The sequence below is a fragment of the Salvelinus namaycush genome, chromosome 16 (genome assembly GCF_016432855.1).
Source record: "Salvelinus namaycush isolate Seneca chromosome 16, SaNama_1.0, whole genome shotgun sequence".
In the NCBI taxonomy this organism is placed as follows: Eukaryota; Metazoa; Chordata; class Actinopteri; order Salmoniformes; family Salmonidae; genus Salvelinus; species Salvelinus namaycush.
In genome coordinates this window covers 32199243-32222004 of record NC_052322.1, presented here as the reverse complement: position 1 = coordinate 32222004, position 22762 = coordinate 32199243, and the positions used below count along the sequence as shown (strand labels likewise).

At 39.5% G+C, this 22762-nt stretch overlaps 1 protein-coding gene across 1 annotated transcript; it reads right to left on the bottom strand.

Annotated features, from left to right (window-relative positions):
- Positions 1–303: 303 nt before the first annotated feature.
- LOC120061633 (sodium- and chloride-dependent GABA transporter 1-like) lies at positions 304–13068 on the bottom strand. The gene is made up of 14 exons (XM_039011536.1): positions 12840–13068; positions 12428–12559; positions 12143–12243; positions 10372–10481; positions 10088–10220; positions 9305–9439; positions 9096–9199; positions 7586–7710; positions 7333–7445; positions 2567–2698; positions 2011–2113; positions 1498–1598; positions 1032–1199; positions 304–807 (listed from the first exon to the last, which is right to left on the bottom strand). Exons 1-14 carry the CDS (start codon positions 13066–13068, stop codon positions 304–306), a joined length of 2190 nt encoding a protein of 729 aa, XP_038867464.1.
- Positions 13069–22762: the final 9694 nt, after the last annotated feature.

The following is a 22762-nucleotide window of genomic DNA, read 5'->3' as shown; positions in this document are numbered from 1 at the left end:
TCTATATTTTCAATCGTTTTTTTTTCTCTCACAGTATTACACAGTATGCTTACATATTTTTTTTTACCCAGATTACAGTAGATTTTGTGAACACTAACAGTCTTTGATTTTTGTATTTGTAATGCATACCAATAAAAAAAACATTAGCGGGTTGGCTTTACAAATGCAGAAAAATTAAACATGATTTTTAAATCCGGTTTGATCAGATATTGCCCATGGAGGTAGGTGAATCAATAAAAATCTTGGAAGTCCTTGGTAATGTTCGCCGTTGACTGCACTTTCTCCATGAGGGTTCTGCCTTGTCTAGACATTGGCCTCTGCGTTGGTTAGGTTGGTAAGGTTGGTTGAGTTGGTTGAGCTCGCTATATTGGGTGGTGGGATGGCTGGCTCAGTTGGTGTTGGGCTAACTGGATTGGGTGGTGGGCTGGTAGGGCTGGTTGGGTTGGCTGGAGTGATAGGGACGGTAGGGACGGTAGGGACGGTTGGGACGGTCGGACTGGTTGGGTTCACAGGGCTAGCCAGAGTAACTGGAATGGCTGGAGGTGTTGGGCTGGCCGGGGCTACAGCAACCGGGCTTGTAGCAGTTGGGTTGGCAGGACTAGCTGGGTTGCCAGAACTAGCCGGGTTGCCAGAACTAGCTGGGTTGCCAGGGCTTCCTGGGTTGGCAGGGCTAACTGGGTTGGCCAGGTTAACTGGGTTGGCCGGGTCAGACGGACTAGCTATGTTGGTCTCCGCAACCACTGTCTCAGGCCCATTCTCCTGTGGCCGTCGGACCACTGCAGGCGGCTGAAACATTATCTGCAGGCGCTGAGAAAAATTCACAACAAAACAGTTCATTAAGTAACACAATGAGTGCAACTCCAACATGTCCAGAGAGGAGAACCTGACTGAAATTATATTTTTACTAGTTCTTAAACATGATTTTTTTTTACCATTAAGGTTACATATCAATCATCACCAAATTGCATTGATTCTCTTGCACTTAGAGAAACGGGAGAACTATATCCATAATCATTAATCATGTCACTTACCTCTTTCCAGGTGCCCTTGAGTCCGAGATACATGTAGACCATGTAACCAGGAATGAGGACCATGGAGGACAGAGCCATGAGCCAGCCCACTCCCTGGCCCCAGGCAGGGAACACGTAGTTGTTCAAGGTGAGAGGAACCATTTGGACTGCACTGAACAGGAACACCCCCTGTGGGAGACATGGTACGATCCTTATTAATCCTGACACCACCGCTTCTTAGGCACTTTCTGTCTCTGTCTCAGAATTGCTTGAGGCAGGTCAGTGACTGATTGATTGATTTTATTTGACAGTAAAAAATAATAGATATATACACACAGTACAAAGCCTTTTTTAAACGTGACCAGGATTGCGCAATACAGTTGGGCGTTATTTCCATTGTGGTCCCTATTATCATTATTGATGTTATTGGTTCTTTTCATTTTTCATGTCATGATGTTGTATTGGATGTGTATGGTGTACTACTTACGGCCACGATGAGAGGAGTGAAACAGACCCAGCACAGCTTCCACCATATACAGGGCTTGTAGCCAATCATCTCCTGGATGTTGTCATAGAACTTGTTCACACCTGTGAGACAAAGGAATGCATGATCAAAGTATTCAAAATCAATTTCTTCAAAATGTACCGCTAGTCTGCCATGAATTGTGATGAGGAAGGAGAGGTGGTGCAGTGTAGGACACGTGAGCAGAGTTGAAGTCCCAGGGGTTGAAGCTGGACTAATGTCTTTGGACAGGTGTGAGGTTATTCTATCATTCAACTTTCAAATTTACCTAGACTATCTAGTTCATTCATTGTTCATCCCCTCATTTTAGGAACAGAGAAAAAACGCTTTAATTTCTTTTTCACAAATCTTGCCTGAGGATATATCACTGTAACAAGTCATTTTGTCATGTTGAAATAGGGTGTGTCTGATGTATACTATTCACTGCAATAATGTAGCTACTGTGTGTATTTGATGTTGCCTGGAGACTCTACCTACCATAGAACCAGGATATAGAGATGCACTCAAAGAAGACCAGGAAGAGCAGACACATCCCACTGGCAGAGTAGTAGTCGAAGAGCTTGAACACGTACAGGCCTCCCTAGTGACAAAACACAGATGGATGAGTCACACTACGAGAAGAACCCATATGCAGTGGTCTGTGGTCTCTACATTATATCAATGTCCTTATCTCAGACGGAAAAATGAGTGTTGGGATCCGATTTCAACAGCATGTGTAATCAAACAAACAGAATGGTCTAAACAAATCTTTTTTTAAATAAATTAAATTAAACAGCAATAGTGTTATCCAATGTAATTCACATTTTCTATCAACTACTGTATCATTGAGCTTGGAGGTTTAACTGGTTGGTCAATGGCATTAGTGGAATTGACACAGTGACGTGAGAAAGAGAGGAGAAAGAGAGAGTGAGAGTGAGAGTGAGAGAGAGAGAGAGAGAGAGAGAGAGAGAGAGAGAGAGAGAGAGAGAGAGAGAGAGAGAGAGAGAGAGAGAGAGAGCTAGCGTGTTCTGTGGTGTGCTGTGGTGTGTTGTACCTGTGTAATGTTGGACAGGCCGATCAGGTAAGAGACCAGGCAGACAGCAGCGATGAAGAGCTCTCTCCTGCCCCTCAGTGCCCTGGGAAACTCATCCACCAGAGCTGTTATAAAGCCCTCCACTGTGCAGAACTACACACACACACACAAAATGGGGGGCACTCAGTTAAAAAGGGGAGATATTTACAGTACTTTCCTTAGTACCTATGCAAGGCAACACTTCATGTTTCATCTATAATTGATAGTCTTGTTCCTATTTGTAATTTATTTCACAATAAATACATTTTTATCAACGGCATAATTTGTTAAATTGTTATTTATTTATTTTTTAACTTAAAAGGACCAAAAAAGTGCACTGGTACTTGGAAATTACAGGGACATGGATCCCTAGAAGGATAGTATCACTGTTGTACATTCATTTTACTGAATGGGCAAATATACATTTGTTTATTTATAACATGGTGGTCCATGTATGGTATGATAACCATGCAACCAAGACGACGGATATTGATGGATTATATTGAATTAATTCAGATCATGGAAAGCATACATTGTAATAACCAACATATTATCCAGAACTAACTAAATAAATGGTAGAATATATATATATATATATATACATTTTATTTTGTATATATATACATGGACCACCATGTTATATATACATACAGTGCATTCTGAAAATATTTAGATGCCTTCACTTTTTCCACATTTTGTTACATTACAGCCTTATTCTAAAATTGATTAAATAGCCCCCCCCCCCCCCCCCGATCAATCTACACACAATACCCCATAATGACAAAGCAAAAACAGGTTTTTAATTTGTTTTAATTTATACAATAAAGAAAATGAAATATAAAATTTACATAAGTATTCAGACCCTTTACTCAGTACTTTGTTGAAGAACCTTTGGCAGCGATTACAGCTTCGAGTCTTCTTGGGCATGATGCTACAAGCTTGGCACACCTGTATTTGGGGAGTTTCTCCCATTCTTCTCCTCTGAACCTCTATCAGGTTCGATGGGGAGCGTCGCTGCACAGCGACACTCCTGGTCAAAAGTTTTAGAACACCTACTCATACAAGGGTTTTTCTTTATTTTGACTATTTAAAAAAAAAATATATACAGTATATATTTGAGATTATTCAAATAGCCACCCTTTGCCTTGATGACAGTTTTGCACACACTTGGCATTCTCTCAACCAGCTTCATGAGGTAGTCATTGAGGGAATGCCAAGAGTGTGCAAAGCTGTCATCAAGGCAAAGGGTGGCTATTTGAAGAATCTGAAATATAAAATATATTTTGATTTGTGTAACACTTTTTTTTGTTACTACATGATTCCACATGTGTTATTTCATAGTCGTCACTATTATTCTACAATGTAGAAAATATTAGAAATAAAGAAATCGCTTCGATCAAGTTCAAGTCCGGGCTCTGGCTGTACCACTCAAGGACATTCAGAGACTTGTCCTGAAGCCACTCCTGCATTGTCTTGTCCGTGTGCTTAGGGTCGTTGTCCTGTTAGAAGGTGAACCTTTGCCCCCAGTCTGCAGTCCTGAGTGCTCTGGAGCAGGTTTACATCAAGGATCTCTCTGTACTTTTCTCTGTTCATCTTTCCCTCGAACCTGACTAGTCTCCCAGTCCCTGCCGCTGAGAAACATCCCCACAGCATTATGCTGCCACCATCATGTTTCACTGTAGGGATGGTATTGGCCAGGTGATGAGCGATTCTGGTTTCCTCCAGATGTGACGCTTGGCATTCAGACCAAAGAGTCCAATCTTGGTTTCATCAGACCGGAGAATCTTGTTTCTCATGTCTGAGAGTCCTTTAGGTGCCTTTTGGCACACTCCAAGCGGGCTGTCATGTGCCTTTTTCTGAGGAAGGCCTGATTGGTGGAGTGCTGAAGAGATAGTTGTCCTTCTGGAAGGTTATCCCATCTCCAAAGAGGAACTCTGGAGCTCTGTCAGAGTGACCATCGGGTTCTGGGTCACCTCCCTGACCAAGGCCCTTCTCCCCCGATTGCTCAGTTTGGCCAGCTCTAGGAAGAGTCCTGGTGGTTCCAAACTTCTTCCATTTAAGAATGATGGAGGCCACTGTGTTCTTGGGGACCTTCAACGCTGCAGAAATGTTTTGGTACCCTTCCCCAGATCTGTGCCTTGACTCAATTCTGTCATCGTAGCTCTATGGACAATTCCTTAAACCTCATGGCTTGGTTTTTGCTCTGACATGCTTTGGGATCTTATATAGACAGGTGTGTGCCTTCCCAAATCATGTCCAATCAATTGAATTTACCACAGGTGGACTCTAATCAAGTTGTAGAAACATGTCTAGGATGATCAATGGAAACAGAATGCACCTGAGCTCAATTTCGAGTCTCATAGCAAAGGGTCTGAATATTTATGTAAATAAAGTATTTCTGTTTTTTATTTTGAATTAATTTGCAAAAATAATTAAAAACCTGTTTTCACTTTGCGCTTATGGGAAAAAACGTAACAAAATGTGGATAACGTCAAGGGGTCTGAGTACACTGCAAATACACAATCTTTTTATTTCACTTGGCAAGTCAGCTAAGAACAAATTCTTATTTATAATGATGGCCTACGAACAGTGGGTTAACTGCCTTGTTCAGGAGCAGAATGACAGATTTTTACCTTGTCGATCTAGCAACCTTTCGGTTACTGGCCCAACGCTCTAACCACTAGGCTACCTGCAGCCCCATGACCAAGAGTATGTGTACACCTGCTGAACATCTCACTCCAAAATCATGGGCATTAATATGGAGTTGGTTCCCCCTTTGCTGCTATAACAGCCTCCAATCTTCTGGGAAGGCCTTCCGCTAAATGTTGGAAGATTGCTGCATGAATTTGCTTCCATTCAGCCACAAGAGCAATTTAAGGTCAGGCACTGATGTTGGGTGATTAGGCATGGTTCACAGTCGGCATTCCAATTCATCCCAAAAGTGTTCGATGGGGCTCTGTGCTGGGCAGTCAAGTTCTTCCACACCGATCTCGAAAAAACATTTCTGTATGGACATCACTTTGTGCACAAGGGCATTGCCATGCTGAAACAGGAAAGAGCCTTCCCCAAACCTTTGCCACAACGTTGGAAGCACACAATCGTCTATAATGTCATTGTATGCTGTAGAGTTAAGATTTCCCTTCACTGGAACTGAGGGGCCTAGCCCGAACCATGAAAAACAGCCCCAGACCATTATTCCTCCTCCACCTAACTTTACAGTTGGCACTATGCATTCGGGCAGGTAGTGTTCTCTTGGCATCTGCCAAACCCAGATTCATCCGTCAGACTGCCAGATGGTGAAGCATGATTCATCACTCCAGAGAACACGTTTCCACTGCTCCAGAGTTCAATGGCGGCGAGCTTTACACCACTCCAGCCGACGCTTGGCATTGCGCATGGTGATCTTAGGCTTGTGTGCGGCTGCTCGGCCATGGACACCCATTTCATGAAGCTCCCGACAAACAGTTATTCAATCAATCAAGTGTATTTATAAAGCCCAATTTACATCAGCCGATGTCACAAAGTGCTATACAGAAACCCAGACTAAAATCCCAAACAGCAATGCAGATGTAGAAGCACAATGGCTAGGAAAAACTCCCTAGAAAGGCAGAGAACCTAGGAAGAAACCTAGAGAGGAACCAGGCTCTGAGGGGTGGCCAGTCCTCTCCTGGCTGTGCCGGGTGGAGATTATAACAGTACATGGCCAAGTTGTTCAAACTTACTTATTGTGCTGACGTTGCTTCCAGAGGCAGTTTGGAACTTGGTAATGAGTGTTGCAACCGAGGAAAGACTATTTTTATGCACTACAAGCTTCAGCACTCGGCGCTTCTGTTCTGTGAGCGTGTGTGGCCTACCACTTCACGGTTGGGCCGTTGTTGCTCCTAGACGTTTCCACTTCACAATAACAGCACTTACAGTTGACCGGGGCAGCTCTAGCAGAGCAGACATTTGACGAACTGACTTGTCGGAAAGGTGGCATTCTATGACGGTACCACGTTGAAGGTCACTGAGCTCTTCAGTAAGGTAATTTCACTGCCAATGTTTGTCTATGGAGATTGCATGGCTGTGTGCTCGATTTTATACACCTGTCAGCAACGGGTGTGGCTGAAATAGCCTAATCCACTAATTGGAAGGGGTGTCCACATACTTTTGTATATATAGTGTATTTCCATTAGTTTTTAAGCACTAGCAACCCCATTTTGGCAGCGACCTTGAAAATATAACTCTAACATGTCATATAGCCATTTCTCTTGCTGTATGTACGAACGTTTACAATTCCATTACAAAAATAGTCAGAGCGCAAGTGTGTAATGTTGTGATTTATCTGTTTTGTGTAAACGGGAGTAGCAGCATTTAGCATAATTACTAGCAGACTCAATGGCCTTAGAGTTAGGCTACCCAAATATCATACACAAGCTGAAAGCATGAGAACAGAGCACCCGGGGGCAGAGAGAGAGGTGATATAGTTGCATTAAAAGGAGTTGACAGTAAAAGTCAAGGCTCAGCTACAGTATATCTGTCCACTAGGAAAAAAAATGTATTAGCCAGTGTGCTTCTCATGTGGAGAAACCAGAGAAAACCAGTGTCATATATACCTGTGCTTACACATTTAGGTCAGAACCTAAGTAGCCTGGTCCCAGATCTGTAGGTGCTTTAGCCAACTCCCCTGACATGGCATGACAACAATAGTGAGAGGATTGGGCTAAAGCCCCAACAGATCTGGGAGCAGTCAATGAAAACAGCCTTACCTGACTGTCAATCCCCAGCATCAGCAGCATGGAGAAGAACAGGATAGCCCAGAGAGGAGAAATAGGCAGCTGGGTCACAGCCTCGGGGTATGCCAGAAAAGCCAGGCCTGGACCTGCATACCAAACACACAACACAACGCATTAGCTTGCTGTTCTCCGAGCTGCATTTCTCTGTGTGGATTGAGGCAGTGAGCAGGAGTCAGAATAGACAACATTACTCCCCTATTGTGCTCTGAGGGAGCATTGAGTTTACCTGAAGCTGCGACTTCTTGTATTGGTCTGTTAGTCACATTCGCCATGAAGCCCACAATAGAGAAGATGACAAAGCCCGCAAACATGCTGGTGAAGGAGTTGATGCAGCACACTATGATAGAGTCTCTGGGGAAAGGAAACATGAAAACGTCCTGTTGTCAGAGCTTAAGGTGATCTGTCATCTCTTTTGTAACATCATCATGGATTCCTAAAAAGGCCCTTTTCAGGAGAGAGAAAGTTGATTCCTTATTCTTGCTGAGTGGAAAACATATCCCTGCTTAGTAACATATTTAAATTGGCCACATAAGGTGTGCACTGAGATTGTAAAAATATATGCAATTTGCTTTTTGTATAGCATTCCAATGGGGAACAATGTTCTTTTTTCCAAAGAAGTTTAATGTCACAGTAATACTTAAATATTAAATAATGCAATGTCCATTTCTAATGGATGTCAAACCAATATTTGCAAAGAAGAATTTTCCAAAATTATCCTTATTTACAAACCTAATTGCATCATATAAAGTGTGGCATGTAGCTAAATAATATTGGGTCGCTAATAAACAACAAGTAAATTGAAATAAACGCAAGCTGAGTCTGCATCATTATATAACTGATGAGCAATTTGTGTGACCTAGAACCATGGATGTGCTGTTTGGGGAAGAGGTTGTGAAATTGTTGGCTAATTTTATTTGATGTATACTACCACATCCAAAGCAATATGAAGGGCCCCATATCAGACTGAATTATAGTATACCGAACAAAAATATGAACACAACATGTAAAGTGTTGTTCCCATGTTTCAAGAGTTGAAATAAAAGATCCAGAAATGTTCATTACGCACAAAAAGCTTATTTCTCTCAAATGTTGTGCACAATTTTGTTTACATCCCTGTTAGTGAGCATTTCTCTTTTGTCAAGATAATCCATCCACCTGACAGGTGTGGCATATCAAGAAGAAGATTAAACAGCATGATCATTACCCAGGTGCACCTTGTGCTGGGGACAATAAAAGGCCACGTTTAACCACACCAGCCCAGGACCTCCACATCCGACTTCTTCACCTGTGGGATCGTCTGAGGCCAACCACTCAGACAGCCGATGCAACCAAAAAGTATTTCTGTCTATAATAAAGCCCTTTTGTGGGAAAAACTCATTTTTATTGACTGGGCCTGGCTCCCCAGTGGGTGGGCCTATGCCCTCCCAGGCCCACCCATCGCTGTGCCCCTGCCCAGTCATGTGAAATCCATAGATTAGGGCCTAATGAATTTATTTAAATTGACTGATTTCCTTATATGAACTGTAACTCAGTAAAATAATTGCATTTATATTTTTGTTCAGTATACTTTATCGATTATAATAACGTTAATTTAGGCTTCTCATTGTACATGGCTGATAGTAAGGTCCACTTTACAGTTACATTTACTGTTAAGGTATACTGGTCGAATTGTTGCCTTTTCAGGTTTTGTCTGATACATTATCTTTCCATTTAATAGAAGCCTACCTCCATCTTACCTGTAAACATTATTATTAAAAGGGTTATAGCTGCCAAGAGCTATCAGTGAGCCCAGTCCCAAACCGTAGGAGAAAAATATCTGAGTGGCAGCATCCAGCCATACCTGACAAGGGGAGAGAACCATTTAGCCGTTTGACAAAGGGGCTGAAAAATGAATGACTCCCATACAGGTATTTGTCTTACATAGAATGATAAGTTCATTCAGTACCTCAGATTCTTTTAGTTTTTCAAAGTTAGGGGTGATATAGAAGAGAATTCCATCCATAGCTCCAGGTAGAGTCACTCCACGGCAGAACAGAATGAAAAGCATGAAATAGGGGTACGTGGCCGAGAAGTACACAACCTGGAAAGTCAAATAAATGAGTCACCATCAGCAGGAAATGAATGCATGTTAACACTGTCAAGTGCAGATGAGCTATACGCCATTGAATTAACACATTTGCAATTCAGTCTCGTCTTAAACAAAGGCCTTTTCTTTAGAGAGGAATACCAATGGATTTATTGTCCTCCAATCTCTTGCACAGAGAACAGAAAAAAAGAGAAGAAAATAAATAACAGAAATCCAGTCAAGAAATGTTGTGGTTTTGTGACCACAACAAATTTTATTTTCTATGGTCACATGACACATTAGATTTCCAAATCGTAGCAACACCAGGGAGTAACATTGTTCCAACTGAGGGAGAGAGAAATGGGAAAAAACAGATTTTAGAGGGCTTGTTTGCTCCTCCTCCTCATCATCAAATTTCTCCCCAATTTTCTGTATCAGGAGAATTGGAATTAGAGAAAGCCCCATGAGCCTGAATATGATTACTGAACATGAGGGTTTGATGTCTCTCCTCTCATTCTAAAAGTCTATCTGGGCAATAGTCAGTGCAATATAAATGATTGATGAAGGTGATATGACAACGATTAATATTGCATCACTGTCACACATGGATGACAGAGAGCTTTTGCATACACCTAAATCTGCCATGAGAAACCAATATCTTACCTTGCCAGTCCAGCTCACCCCTTTCCAGATACAGAAGTACACTAGGACCCAAGCGATGGCCAGTGTTATTGCCAGTGGTGCTCGGATCTGCCCTGGTTTTTCCAAGCCATCAGTCATTTGATGCATGTTGCGCCTATAAGATCAAAGAGAGTAACAGTAAGATTATTATACAGACTGGGAGAATGCTTTGCAGCAAAGGAAATGTCCTTTTTTACTTCTCAAGCAGTCATGCAGGGTACTGTAATGCTGTGCTGAAGCAAAAAGAAAAGCAGTTAATGTCTTACTCCCAAAACTCCATCACCGCGCTGGTAAGATTGGTGTTATCAACTATACTGTAGTTTGAGTAACACTTTTCTGTGTTCCATGGATTGCCACATGAGCTCCATGGAAGTTCCTGAAAAACAGAAGGATAACGTAGAAAAACGGAAGGATAATGTATGCTTTCCTCCTTGACACAATGAGAAATCTCACATGGCATCAACAAGCATGTTACAATCCTCAGAGAGCATAGAGCAAAGCTGGAACACGTGTTTGTCTCAACCCCATGTGGTTGGTAGGTGGTAAAGGTGTGGTACTTACAGTGGTAAAGGAGTTGTAGGTGGTAAAGGTGTGGTACTTACAGTGGTAAAGGAGTTATAGGAGGTAAAGGTGTGGTACTTACAGTGGTAAAGGAGTTGTAGGAGGTAAAGGTGTGGTACTTACAGTGGTAAAGGAGTTGTAGGAGGTAAAGGTGTGGTACTTACAGTGGTAAAGGAGTTGTAGGTGGTAAAGGTGTGGTACTTACAGTGGTAAAGGAGTTGTAGGTGGTAAAGGTGTGGTACTTACAGTGGTAAAGGAGTTATAGGAGGTAAATGTGTGGTACTTGCAGTGGTAAAGGAGTTGTAGGAGGTAAAGGTGTGGTACTTACAGTGGTAAAGGAGTTGTAGGTGGTAAAGGTGTGGTACTTACAGTGGTAAAGGAGTTGTAGGTGGTAAAGGTGTGGTACTTACAGTGGTAAATAAGTTGTAGGAGGTAAAGGTGTGGTACTTACAGTGGTAAAGGAGTTGTAGGTGGTAAAGGTGTGGTACTTACAGTGGTAAATAAGTTGTAGGAGGTAAAGGTGTGGTACTTACAGTGGTAAAGGAGTTGTAGGTGGTAAAGGTATGGTACTTACAGTGGTAAAGGAGTTGTAGGTGGTAAAGGTGTGGTACTTACAGTGGTAAAGGAGTTATAGGAGGTAAAGGTGTGGTACTTGCAGTGGTAAAGGAGTTGTAGGAGGTAAAGGTGTGGTACTTACAGTGGTAAAGGAGTTGTAGGTGGTAAAGGTGTGGTACTTACAGTGGTAAAGGAGTTGTAGGAGGTAAAGGTGTGGTACTTACAGTGGTAAAGGAGTTATAGGAGGTAAAGGTGTGGTACTTGCAGTGGTAAAGGAGTTGTAGGAGGTAAAGGTGTGGTACTTACAGTGGTAAAGGAGTTGTAGGTGGTAAAGGTGTGGCACTTACAGTGGTAAATAAGTTGTAGGAGGTAAAGGTGTGGTACTTACAGTGGTAAAGGAGTTGTAGGTGGTAAAGGTGTGGCACTTACAGTGGTAAATAAGTTGTAGGAGGTAAAGGTGTGGTACTTACAGTGGTAAAGGAGTTGTAGGTGGTAAAGGTGTGGTACTTACAGTGGTAAAGGAGTTATAGGAGGTAAAGGTGTGGTACTTGCAGTGGTAAAGGAGTTATAGGAGGTAAAGGTGTGGTACTTGCAGTGGTAAAGGAGTTGTAGGAGGTAAAGGTGTGGTACTTACAGTGGTAAAGGAGTTGTAGGTGGTAAAGGTGTGGCACTTACAGTGGTAAATAAGTTGTAGGAGGTAAAGGTGTGGTACTTACAGTGGTAAAGGAGTTGTAGGAGGTAAAGGTGTGGTACTTACAGTGGTAAAGGAGTTATAGGAGGTAAAGGTGTGGTACTTGCAGTGGTAAAGGAGTTGTAGGTGGTAAAGGTGTGGTACTTACAGTGGTAAATAAGTTGTAGGAGGTAAAGGTGTGGTACTTACAGTGGTAAAGGAGTTGTAGGTGGTAAAGGTGTGGTACTTACAGTGGTAAAGGAGTTGTAGAGATAGTAAATGGCCCAGGCAATGATGACAATGTAATAAATGTTAAGCCAGAAGGCCAGGACAGCTGCTGCAAGGCCAACACCTATGAGATGGAAATTGATGACATTTTTTGTGCATGCTCCTAATGCTCCAACATATTCACAGAGACTTACAGAAGAACATAAAGATAGGTGCACAAGGGGCCACCTGACTACTAGGAATTTGATTTGATACAAAAAAATGCTTTTAGACATACAGTAAGAGCATTGCATGAGTAGAATGTATACCTTTGAATACGGGAGCCAGTTTCCAGACTCCAAGCCCACCAATTGAGGTGTATTGACCAAGAGCAGTCTCCAGCAGGAACAGGGGCATCCCAGCGAATATGAGTGTCAAAAAATAGGGGATCAAGAAGGCTCCTGCATAAACACAAGTAAATCAAACCAAATATAAATGTCAGAATAAAACGAGACATACGCAATTGAATGTTACTTACAGCCCACTGTGGAAGCTAATTGGAATCTTATTCAAGTAGGATATGAAAAATGCGTGTCTGTGCTCTTACACAAGGGACATTGTGGTAATCACTTTTCATAATAATTAGGGTGCTCAAAATTGACTAAGCACTTAGGCCTACTTAAGAGTGAAATGAGCTTAGGTTATATGTAGGTTATATCACTTTTTAAAAATCGTGTTTACCTCCACCGTTTTTTCCACAGAGATATGGAAATCTCCATACGTTGCCCAGTCCAATTGCATAACCTACACACGACAGAAGGAAATCGAATCGCCCTCCCCATGTTTCTCTTTCGGGAAGATCCTTTTTCGTATTTTCCCCTTTCACGTCCAGTGACTTGGGTTTGTCATTAGTTGCCACTTCGTTAAGTTCTGTTACTTGTCCATCTGCTTTGGTGCCGTTCGTAGCCATGTCTTTCGATTTGTCAGTGGTCCTGGCCTTTGAAAGGGGAGCTTCAGCACCAGTCCACGCAGACAGCAGCTTCGCGGTTTTTGGCCAAAACCTCTGAACCAAATGTTTGGAAGCAGGTGAAGGCTATAGGGACAGTCTGTTGCCGTTAACCTGGAATCGGTGAATACAGTGATTGGTCGGTTTTTGAGTGCGCACTCAAATTGGGAAATTGATTAAAAAACATGATTACGTTTACAATAGATTTGCTACAGAATGGGATTGTATGTTGTTTGACTCTTCAATACACACATCGGCTTTTGTAAATTACTGAAAATAAAATGCATTTTGAAAGTTAGATTTTTTCGATCGACTCCACTCTAGACACCAATAAACGTCTCACCAAATATATGCAATGCAGAGTCTAAAACACAAGAATGCTATAAAAAACAATAATGGCACATGAATGATGGCACAGGACTTTTCCATCCATATAACAACGCATACGATAGGTTTGTACGTAGATTGTTTATTGGCTATAAAGCCTACTTCTCCCACCCACAATATTCTTACAATCAAATCAACACAATTTGCAAATTAGTACAGTCCAGTGTCGAGAATGCACATCACCGAATGCATCATTATTTGCAAAGAAAAAAACTTTCAGACATTGTTATTATCCAAGCCACCGAGCTCACGCGCAAAACGCAACATCGCAACATAACATTCGACAATTACATATGCACATCCAATCTGAGAGAGCAACAATTACGCCGTGCAACTGACACATGCAGATACGCTTACTAATTACCTATGCACTACCTATGTACTGATTTAAGTGGACAGAAAAACCGACAGCAATGTCTCAACCAAACTGGATCACAATTGCATTGGGGAGACAAAGGAATGCCCAAAGCGTAAAGCTTTACGCACCAGGCTGCACAAATTACATTCGAGGAATAGAGAACCAAACGCACTCCTATATGACAAAAAATTGACACAGTTATATGAACCATTCAATCAACCGGGAGAGCCGTCTATTCTGCATTTAATTGGCTATAAAACAAGGTGTATTTTCTTTATTACCTAAAGTCATTATGGTTAGAACAGTTCCATACTGTCACGTTAAACTACGAGTTAAATCACCGTCTTGCTTGTTGCTTTATCCCTGACTATGAACGATTCACGGAATTGTAACACCGGGAAACGCATTGGTAGGGAATTCACACACGTCAAATAATCTAATTTACTCACAATGAAGCTGCGCTCTCTGCCACCGAGGATGTGCTGCCTGCCACAAATCTCGAAACGAGGTATCCGTAGATTCCCTCTGAAGTTGTAAACTTCCAGTTTTACTTGGAACATAAAGATATTGTTTTTCCATTAAAAGACTTGGAACAAGCGCCACAAGTGTCCTAGAGAAGAGCACACACGTATCCCGCTGCCGGGAGCTGTCCAGCGGCGCGCGGTGCTGACGAGGTGGCTAAATCAACACGAGAAGCAGGCGCTTCGCCTTGTGCGACTGTCTAACGTCAACAACCAGAAACGTTGGGGGGAGCACAATTCTCAATTCCCATCTACATAGCGTCAATGTCATCTGAAAGTCGACCCCCCCCCCCCCCCCCCCCAGTACACATCCAACACTGACATCGCGATGGAGCATGTTTTCTCAATATTTCATGACTTTTTGTTTTCTCTGTTTTACTAATGGGCAAATTCTGACAAATTCTAAAGCAGTGGTCAGACATAGTTAACTTGAGATTCACCGCTAGGCTAACAAACAAGGTTATCCGACGATATCGCACCTTTTAAGTGGAAGTGGTCAATAACCTATTTGACCACCTTATTTGACACAAAATGTACAATGTCACGATCTTCAAATTGAGTAAAATTCGAAAACACCTTATTCCCAGCCCCCAACCCCAAAATATGTCACCCCAACACACCCCAACCCTACTCAAATGAACTGCAATCTCGGAGTGTAAAATGCAAACATGTCGAGCGCAGTGTTAGCACGATAAGGATATTTGGAAGCTGAGGCCAGTCGGCGGCTGTCTGCTTTCTGGCAAGTGTGAAAAGCAAGCCCGTCAATAAAGGGAGGGCTGTAATCGATTTAGCCACACATTTTCTCCAGAAATGAAGGGATGATGTAAGAGGAATAAACTTACCCAATGAAGAATAATTTAACTCACAAATTCAAATAAATGTGTGGCTTCAAGCTGTACAATTGAAACTGCAAGACATTTTACAGATGTGGTTGTCGTGAATACAGCAAGCCAAACGGAGTTTGAGCTGAAGTATTTTGTTTTTAAATATTTTTTGTAACCATAGAAATAACTAAGGGAAAAAGAAAACAACATTAGCCTCTATGGACTTCTTCACAAAAACAAGTTTTGACTTCAGTGGTAAGTCCTATATTACAATATTATTGTACCCTGATGCAGGTCAAGAATCAACTGCATTAAAAGTATTCTGAAATAGGAAGAAAACTTTATCATCATACATAGATCAAGTTGTTTTTATATACATATATATAAATATTTTTTCTCCATATCAGGTCAGTGACAAAAGTTTTTGGGGTAAAATTGACACTGCATAATTGATGAGATTGTGGTTGACAGCTATTTCTTATTATTGCCTGAATTCTGTTGAAGCATACCAGGTAAAGTCATTTTTTTTGTCGGCATTCCCTGTGACATATTTTTCACAAAACAAAGAAACAAGAGTTCTCACTTTGTTGTTATTTTATTTTGTCATAATACTACCTTGAATAGATTAAAATATCAGTATTTTATCCATATAAAAAATGGTGAGACAAATTTGTCTTTCTATTGAAAGACATTTAACTCATTTTACTAAGTTGTGTAAAATGTGGTGAATGTAGTCCATTGCTAGAAGTGAGTCCCCAGTAAGATCAGGGGCATTATGGTGGTAGAGTAGAGTACAGTGGACTATGAATGTTCCCATCCTATTCAGACAGTGAAAGCAGAGTGGCTGAGAGGGCAGCAGATGGTAAACCAATGAGGGGTGAACTAACCCACTAAATGATAACACATGAAATGTAGCATTTAAAATCCCATCTGGGTTGCCTGCCCTCCTGACATGGAGTGTGAAACATGACACGTATTTATACTACTGCTGGTGCAACACAAAGACATGTCAACAACTGGTGACTCTGGTGACACGCCTGCTCTCTCTATGACCTCTGAAACCTTTGGTTTTTTATTCCTCTCAACTCTGTGGCTTCCATTGTCAGAGCCCTGAGCGTTCCACTTTGACTAGGCATTATGGCTGTGTGGTTCCACTCCATGAATCCCTCTGCATGTTCCATTAGCTGGAGATTATATGCAGTGCCCTTACATGTATTGGCATTATAGAGGTTCATGTGATCATCTTCGGTGATTGATCATTACCAACATCATGAGGTCTTCTGTTCCCCTCTTATTCACAAAGACATACTGAACAAGTCTATGATCAGTGTGTGCCAGGTCAATTATTGCAATAACGGAATATATGAAAAAGACATATTCCGTTATTGCCCAAATTGTATATTTTCTATTCTATAGTTTATCCTATTAAATTATCTGTGATTGCTGATTGCATTTTACAGAAAGCAAATGTACACTACAGATTAATTTGAGTTAAATATGAAGTGGAATTGAAAATTTGTTGATTATCTATGATCTAATGCAAAAAATATATATAATTCTCAGATGGTGTTCATTGCAAATTGTACGATGATTGTCCTGGAAAATTGCTAGGCTCCCAATATAAAACATATTTCATACTGGTTTCTTTATTATATTTGGGTGAAACAGAATGTAATGTTGATATCAATGTATGAACCTACTGTATGAATCTGTGAAAATGGCTAATGCCAATAAAATTCCACCAAATAAATAACATCTTATGATTAAACGCAAAGATAGAGGATTTGGAAATGTAGGTAAGCTTTCTCTCATTGAATACATTGAATGAATACATTGAATAAGTCAATAATGAGACCATTCAACTGACAAAGATAACCTCTGTAAATTAATCAATAAGAAAAACTAAGGCATATTGAATGTTAATATTAAGACATCGGAAATGGTTTATCTATAATCTTGGAAATAAAATGATCAGCGTCTAAAAATGAAGCTTGTTGAAAATTATTTTATTTTTGATTAAAATGCAAATGTTAGATTTATCCCGCCATTGTCAACATACCTATAACTCCAATGCTGTTACATAATTCCTTCACCCATGATGATGCCAACAGTGTAACAAATGCATTTTATTGATATTTGTTCCTTCATATTTCTAAACTACCTTACATTGACGTCTGTGTTTTATTGTTCTGTACAGTGCTTGATGTGAGACCAGAGCATCTCTCACTCAGTCTTCAGTTAGATTTTTCTGTCCCAATACTTCCTTCCAGCAATCAGCAATTTGAGGTCACAAACAAGCTGATTACCATGATGATGAGTCATTAGTATGCTAATCATAAGCAATCCACATATTTTATTCATATTGTTACAGACTTGTTTATCTCTGTACTGCCAAAAATGTCGACAGATCTTAGTTTTTGATGTTTTTGAAAGTGAAGGTAGAAGAGCTTAACCCTGGAAAACCCCTGCTAAGGAGAATCTTCCATTGAACTGGTCTCAGCACATACAACACGGCTGGTAACATAATATATACACTGTGTGACATCGTCACTATTAACCATTAGTGATAATAAGCAATGATTAAATGTAAACATCCCTTCAAACGCAAAATGAACTCCCTGCTAGTGGTGATATACCTCAGTAAACATGCTAAGAAATTACATATTCTCAAGAAAATAATACATTCTCCCATTTGTATGTGCCTCCTCCAATACCATTTGTTTACACACACACACACACACACACAAACACACACACACACACACACACACACACACACACACACACACACACACACACACACACACACACACACACACACACACACACACACACACACACACACCACACACACACACACACGCACACACACGCACGCACGCACGCACACACACAAAAACACATAGAGCTGCTGAGGGCAGTTTTATGCAAACTTAAAAGCTTTCTTATATACCATAGCTTAAAATAGTCTTGAACTCTGTATGCAAGCCGCAAGGAGTAGGTTGACCAATCATATTCAGGGAGTATGGAGGGAAGCGTCAATCAGATTTGGGGAGCATGTTCTCTCACTCACTTCAGTGTTTCTTGGCTCCGATTTCACCTTAAATGCAAATTAGCCAAATCCCTCTGCTACAAAAAGACTGTCTGCTCGTCTCTGATGATAAGCATTTTGATGCAACATTTGTCATTCAATAAAAAGGAAACATCATACCTGCCTCCACAAATCTGTTAAGTACGACAGTTTAAAGGGAGCACAAAGTTGTGGTCATTGACGTACTGTATCAATGTCCACAGTAGTAGCCTAGCAATGAGACACAGCCCTGAGTGTAGAATTCCCCACAACCCTATCTAATAGCCAGCACACATTTATGTGGGTTTAGGAAACATATGACCTCCACGATAAACCAGTATGGGGGCACTAAATCGCTTCGAATTTTGTACATGTGTTGCTAGGCAACAGCATAATGGTCTCAGTCTCCTTTTTATATGTCTCTCTCTTGTGGGATTGCTGTGCTGCTACAATTGAACATGTTTAATTAAGTTCTACAAAAACTCCAATAATGTTCAAGATTAGAGTTCTAAGGTTGAGGAATAATATAGGCTCACAGAAATACATCAAAATACAAATCTGTGTCAAAGATTGAATGGATCATGTAACTGAGTTTACCGCCCAATGAAATCTTACTAATATTAGACTAACAATATCAATAATAATACTTGTGTTGATGCTGCCTTACTAATCGTTGCAACTATTTATAAAGCTGTGTTACTGCAACTACTAACATCACTCCAGCTGCCGTCACTACTAGGCTATCTTCATATTTACACTTCCAATGTACTCCTACTCCTCCTCCTACTACTACACTACTATTACTACTACTACACTACTATTACTACTACTACACTACTATTACTACTATTACATGACTATTACTACTACTACATGACTATTACTACTACTACACTACTATTACTACTACTACCACTACTATTACTACTACTACACTACTATTACTACTACTACACTGCTACTACTACTACTACACTACTATTACTACTACTACACTACTATCACTACTACCACTACTATTACTACTACTACATTACTATTACTACTACCACACTACTATTACTACTACTACACTACTATTACTACTACTACACTACTATTACACTACTACTGCTACTACTACACTACTATTACTACCACTATTACTACCCCTACTATTACTACTACCACACTACTACTACTACCACTACTCCACAACTATTACTACTACTACATTACTATTACTACTACAACATGACTATTACTACTACTACACTACTATTACTACTTCTACACTACTATTACTACTACTACACTACTACTACTACACTACTATTACTACTACTACACTACTATCACTACTACTACTACTATTACTACTACTACATTACTATTACTACTACTACACTACTATTACCACTACCATGGCAGTACTATTACTACTAATACACTACTATCACTACTACTACTACTATTACTACTACTACATTACTATTACTACTACTACTACACTACTATTACTACCACTACACTACTATTACTACTACCACACTACTATTACTACTACTACACTACTATTACTACTACTACACTACTATTACTCCTACACTACTATTACTACTACTACACTACTATTACTACTACTACACTACTATTACTACTACACTACTATTACTACTACTACACTACTATTACTACTACTACACTACTATCACTACTACTACACTACTATTACTACTACTACACTACTATTACTACTACTACACTACTATTACTACTATTACACCACTATTACTACTACTACACTACTATTACTACTACAACACTACTATTACTACTACCACACTACTATTGCTACTACTACACTACAACACTACTACTACTATTACACTACTACTACAACTGCACTACTATTACTACTACTACACTACTATCACTACTACTACTATTGCTACTACTACATTACTATTACTACTACCACACTACTATTACTACTACTACACTACTATTACTACTACTACACTACTATTACCACTACCATGGCACTACTATTACTACTACTACACTACTATTACTACTACTACTACTATTACTGATACTACACCACTATTACTACTACTACATTACTATTACTACTACTACTATTATTACTACTACTACACTACTATCACTACGACTACACTACTATTACTACTACTACACTACTATTACTACTACTACACTACTATTACTACTACTACACTACTATTACTACTACTACTACTATTACTGATACTACACCACTATTACTACTACTACATTACTATTACTACTACTACTACTACTATTACTACTACTACACTACTATCACTACTACTACACTACTATTACTACTACTACACTACTATTACTACTACTACACTACTATTACTACTACTACACTACTATTACTACTACTACTACTACTATTACTGATACTACACCACTATTACTACTACTACATTACTATTACTACTACTACTACTACTATTACTACTACTACACTACTATCACTACTACTACACTACTATTACTACTACTACACTACTATTACTACTACTACACTACTATTACTACTACTACACTACTATTACCACTACCACGACACTACTATTACTACTACTACACTATTATTACTACTACTACACTACTACTACTACTACTACTACACTACTATCACGACTACTACACTACTATTACCACTACCACGACACTACTATTACTACTATTACTACTACTACACTACTATTACTACTACTACACTACTATTACTACTACTACACTGCTACTACTACTACTACTACACTACTATTACTACTACTACACTACTATCACTACTACCACTACTATTACTACTACTACATTACTATTACTACTACCACACTACTATTACTACTACTACACTACTATTACTACTACTACACTACTATTACTACTATTACACTACTACTGCTACTACTACACTACTATTACTACCACTACATTACTATTACTACAACAACACTACTATTACTACTACTACACTACTATCACTACTACTACTACTACTATTACTACTACTACATTACTATTCCTACTACTACACTACTATTACTACAACTACATTACTATTACTACTACTACACTACTATTACTACAACTACACTACTATTACTACTACTACTACACTACTACTACTACTACACTACTATTACTACTACTACATTACTATTACTACTACTACACTACTATTAGTACTACTACCACTACTATTACTACAACTACACTACTATTACTACTACTACATTACTATTACTACTACTACTACTATTACTACTACTACACTACTATTACTACTACTACCACTACTATTACTACAACTACACTACTATTACTACAACTACATTACTATTACTACTACTACTGCTATTATTACTACTGCTACACTACTATCACTACTACTACACTACTATTACCACTACTACCACTACTATTACTACTACCACTACTATTACTACTACTACACTACTATTACTACTACTACACTGCTACTACTACTACTACTACTACACTACTATTACTACTACTACACTACTATTACTACTACTACATTACTATTACTACTACTACACTACTATTACTACTACTACAATACTATTACTACTACTACACTACTATTACTACTATTACACTACTACTGCTACTACTACACTACTATTACTACCACTACATTACTATTACTACAACAACACTACTATTACTACTACTACACTACTATCACTACTACTACTACTATTACTACTACTACATTACTATTCCTACTACTACACTACTATTACTACAACTACATTACTATTACTACTACTACACTACTATTACTACAACTACACTACTATTACTACTACACTACTACTACTACTACACTACTATTACTACTACTACATTACTATTACTACTACCACACTACTATTAGTACTACTACCACTACTATTACTACAACTACACTACTATTACTACTACTACATTACTATTACTACTACTACTACTATTACTACTACTACACTACTATTACTACTACTACCACTACTATTACTACAACTACACTACTATTACTACAACTACATTACTATTACTACTACTACTGCTATTATTACTACTGCTACACTACTATCACTACTACTACACTACTATTACCACTACTACCACTACTATTACTACTACACTACTATTACTACTACTACACTACTATTACTACTACTACACTACTATCACTACAACTACACTACTATTACTACTACTACCACTACTATTACTACTACTACTACTATTACTACTACTACCACTACTATTACTACTACTACTACACTAATATTACTACTACTACACTCTATCACTACTACTACCCCTACTATTACTACTACCACACTACTACTACTACTAATACACTACTATTACTACTACTACATCACTATTACTACTACTACATGACTAATACTACTACTACACTACCATTACTACAACT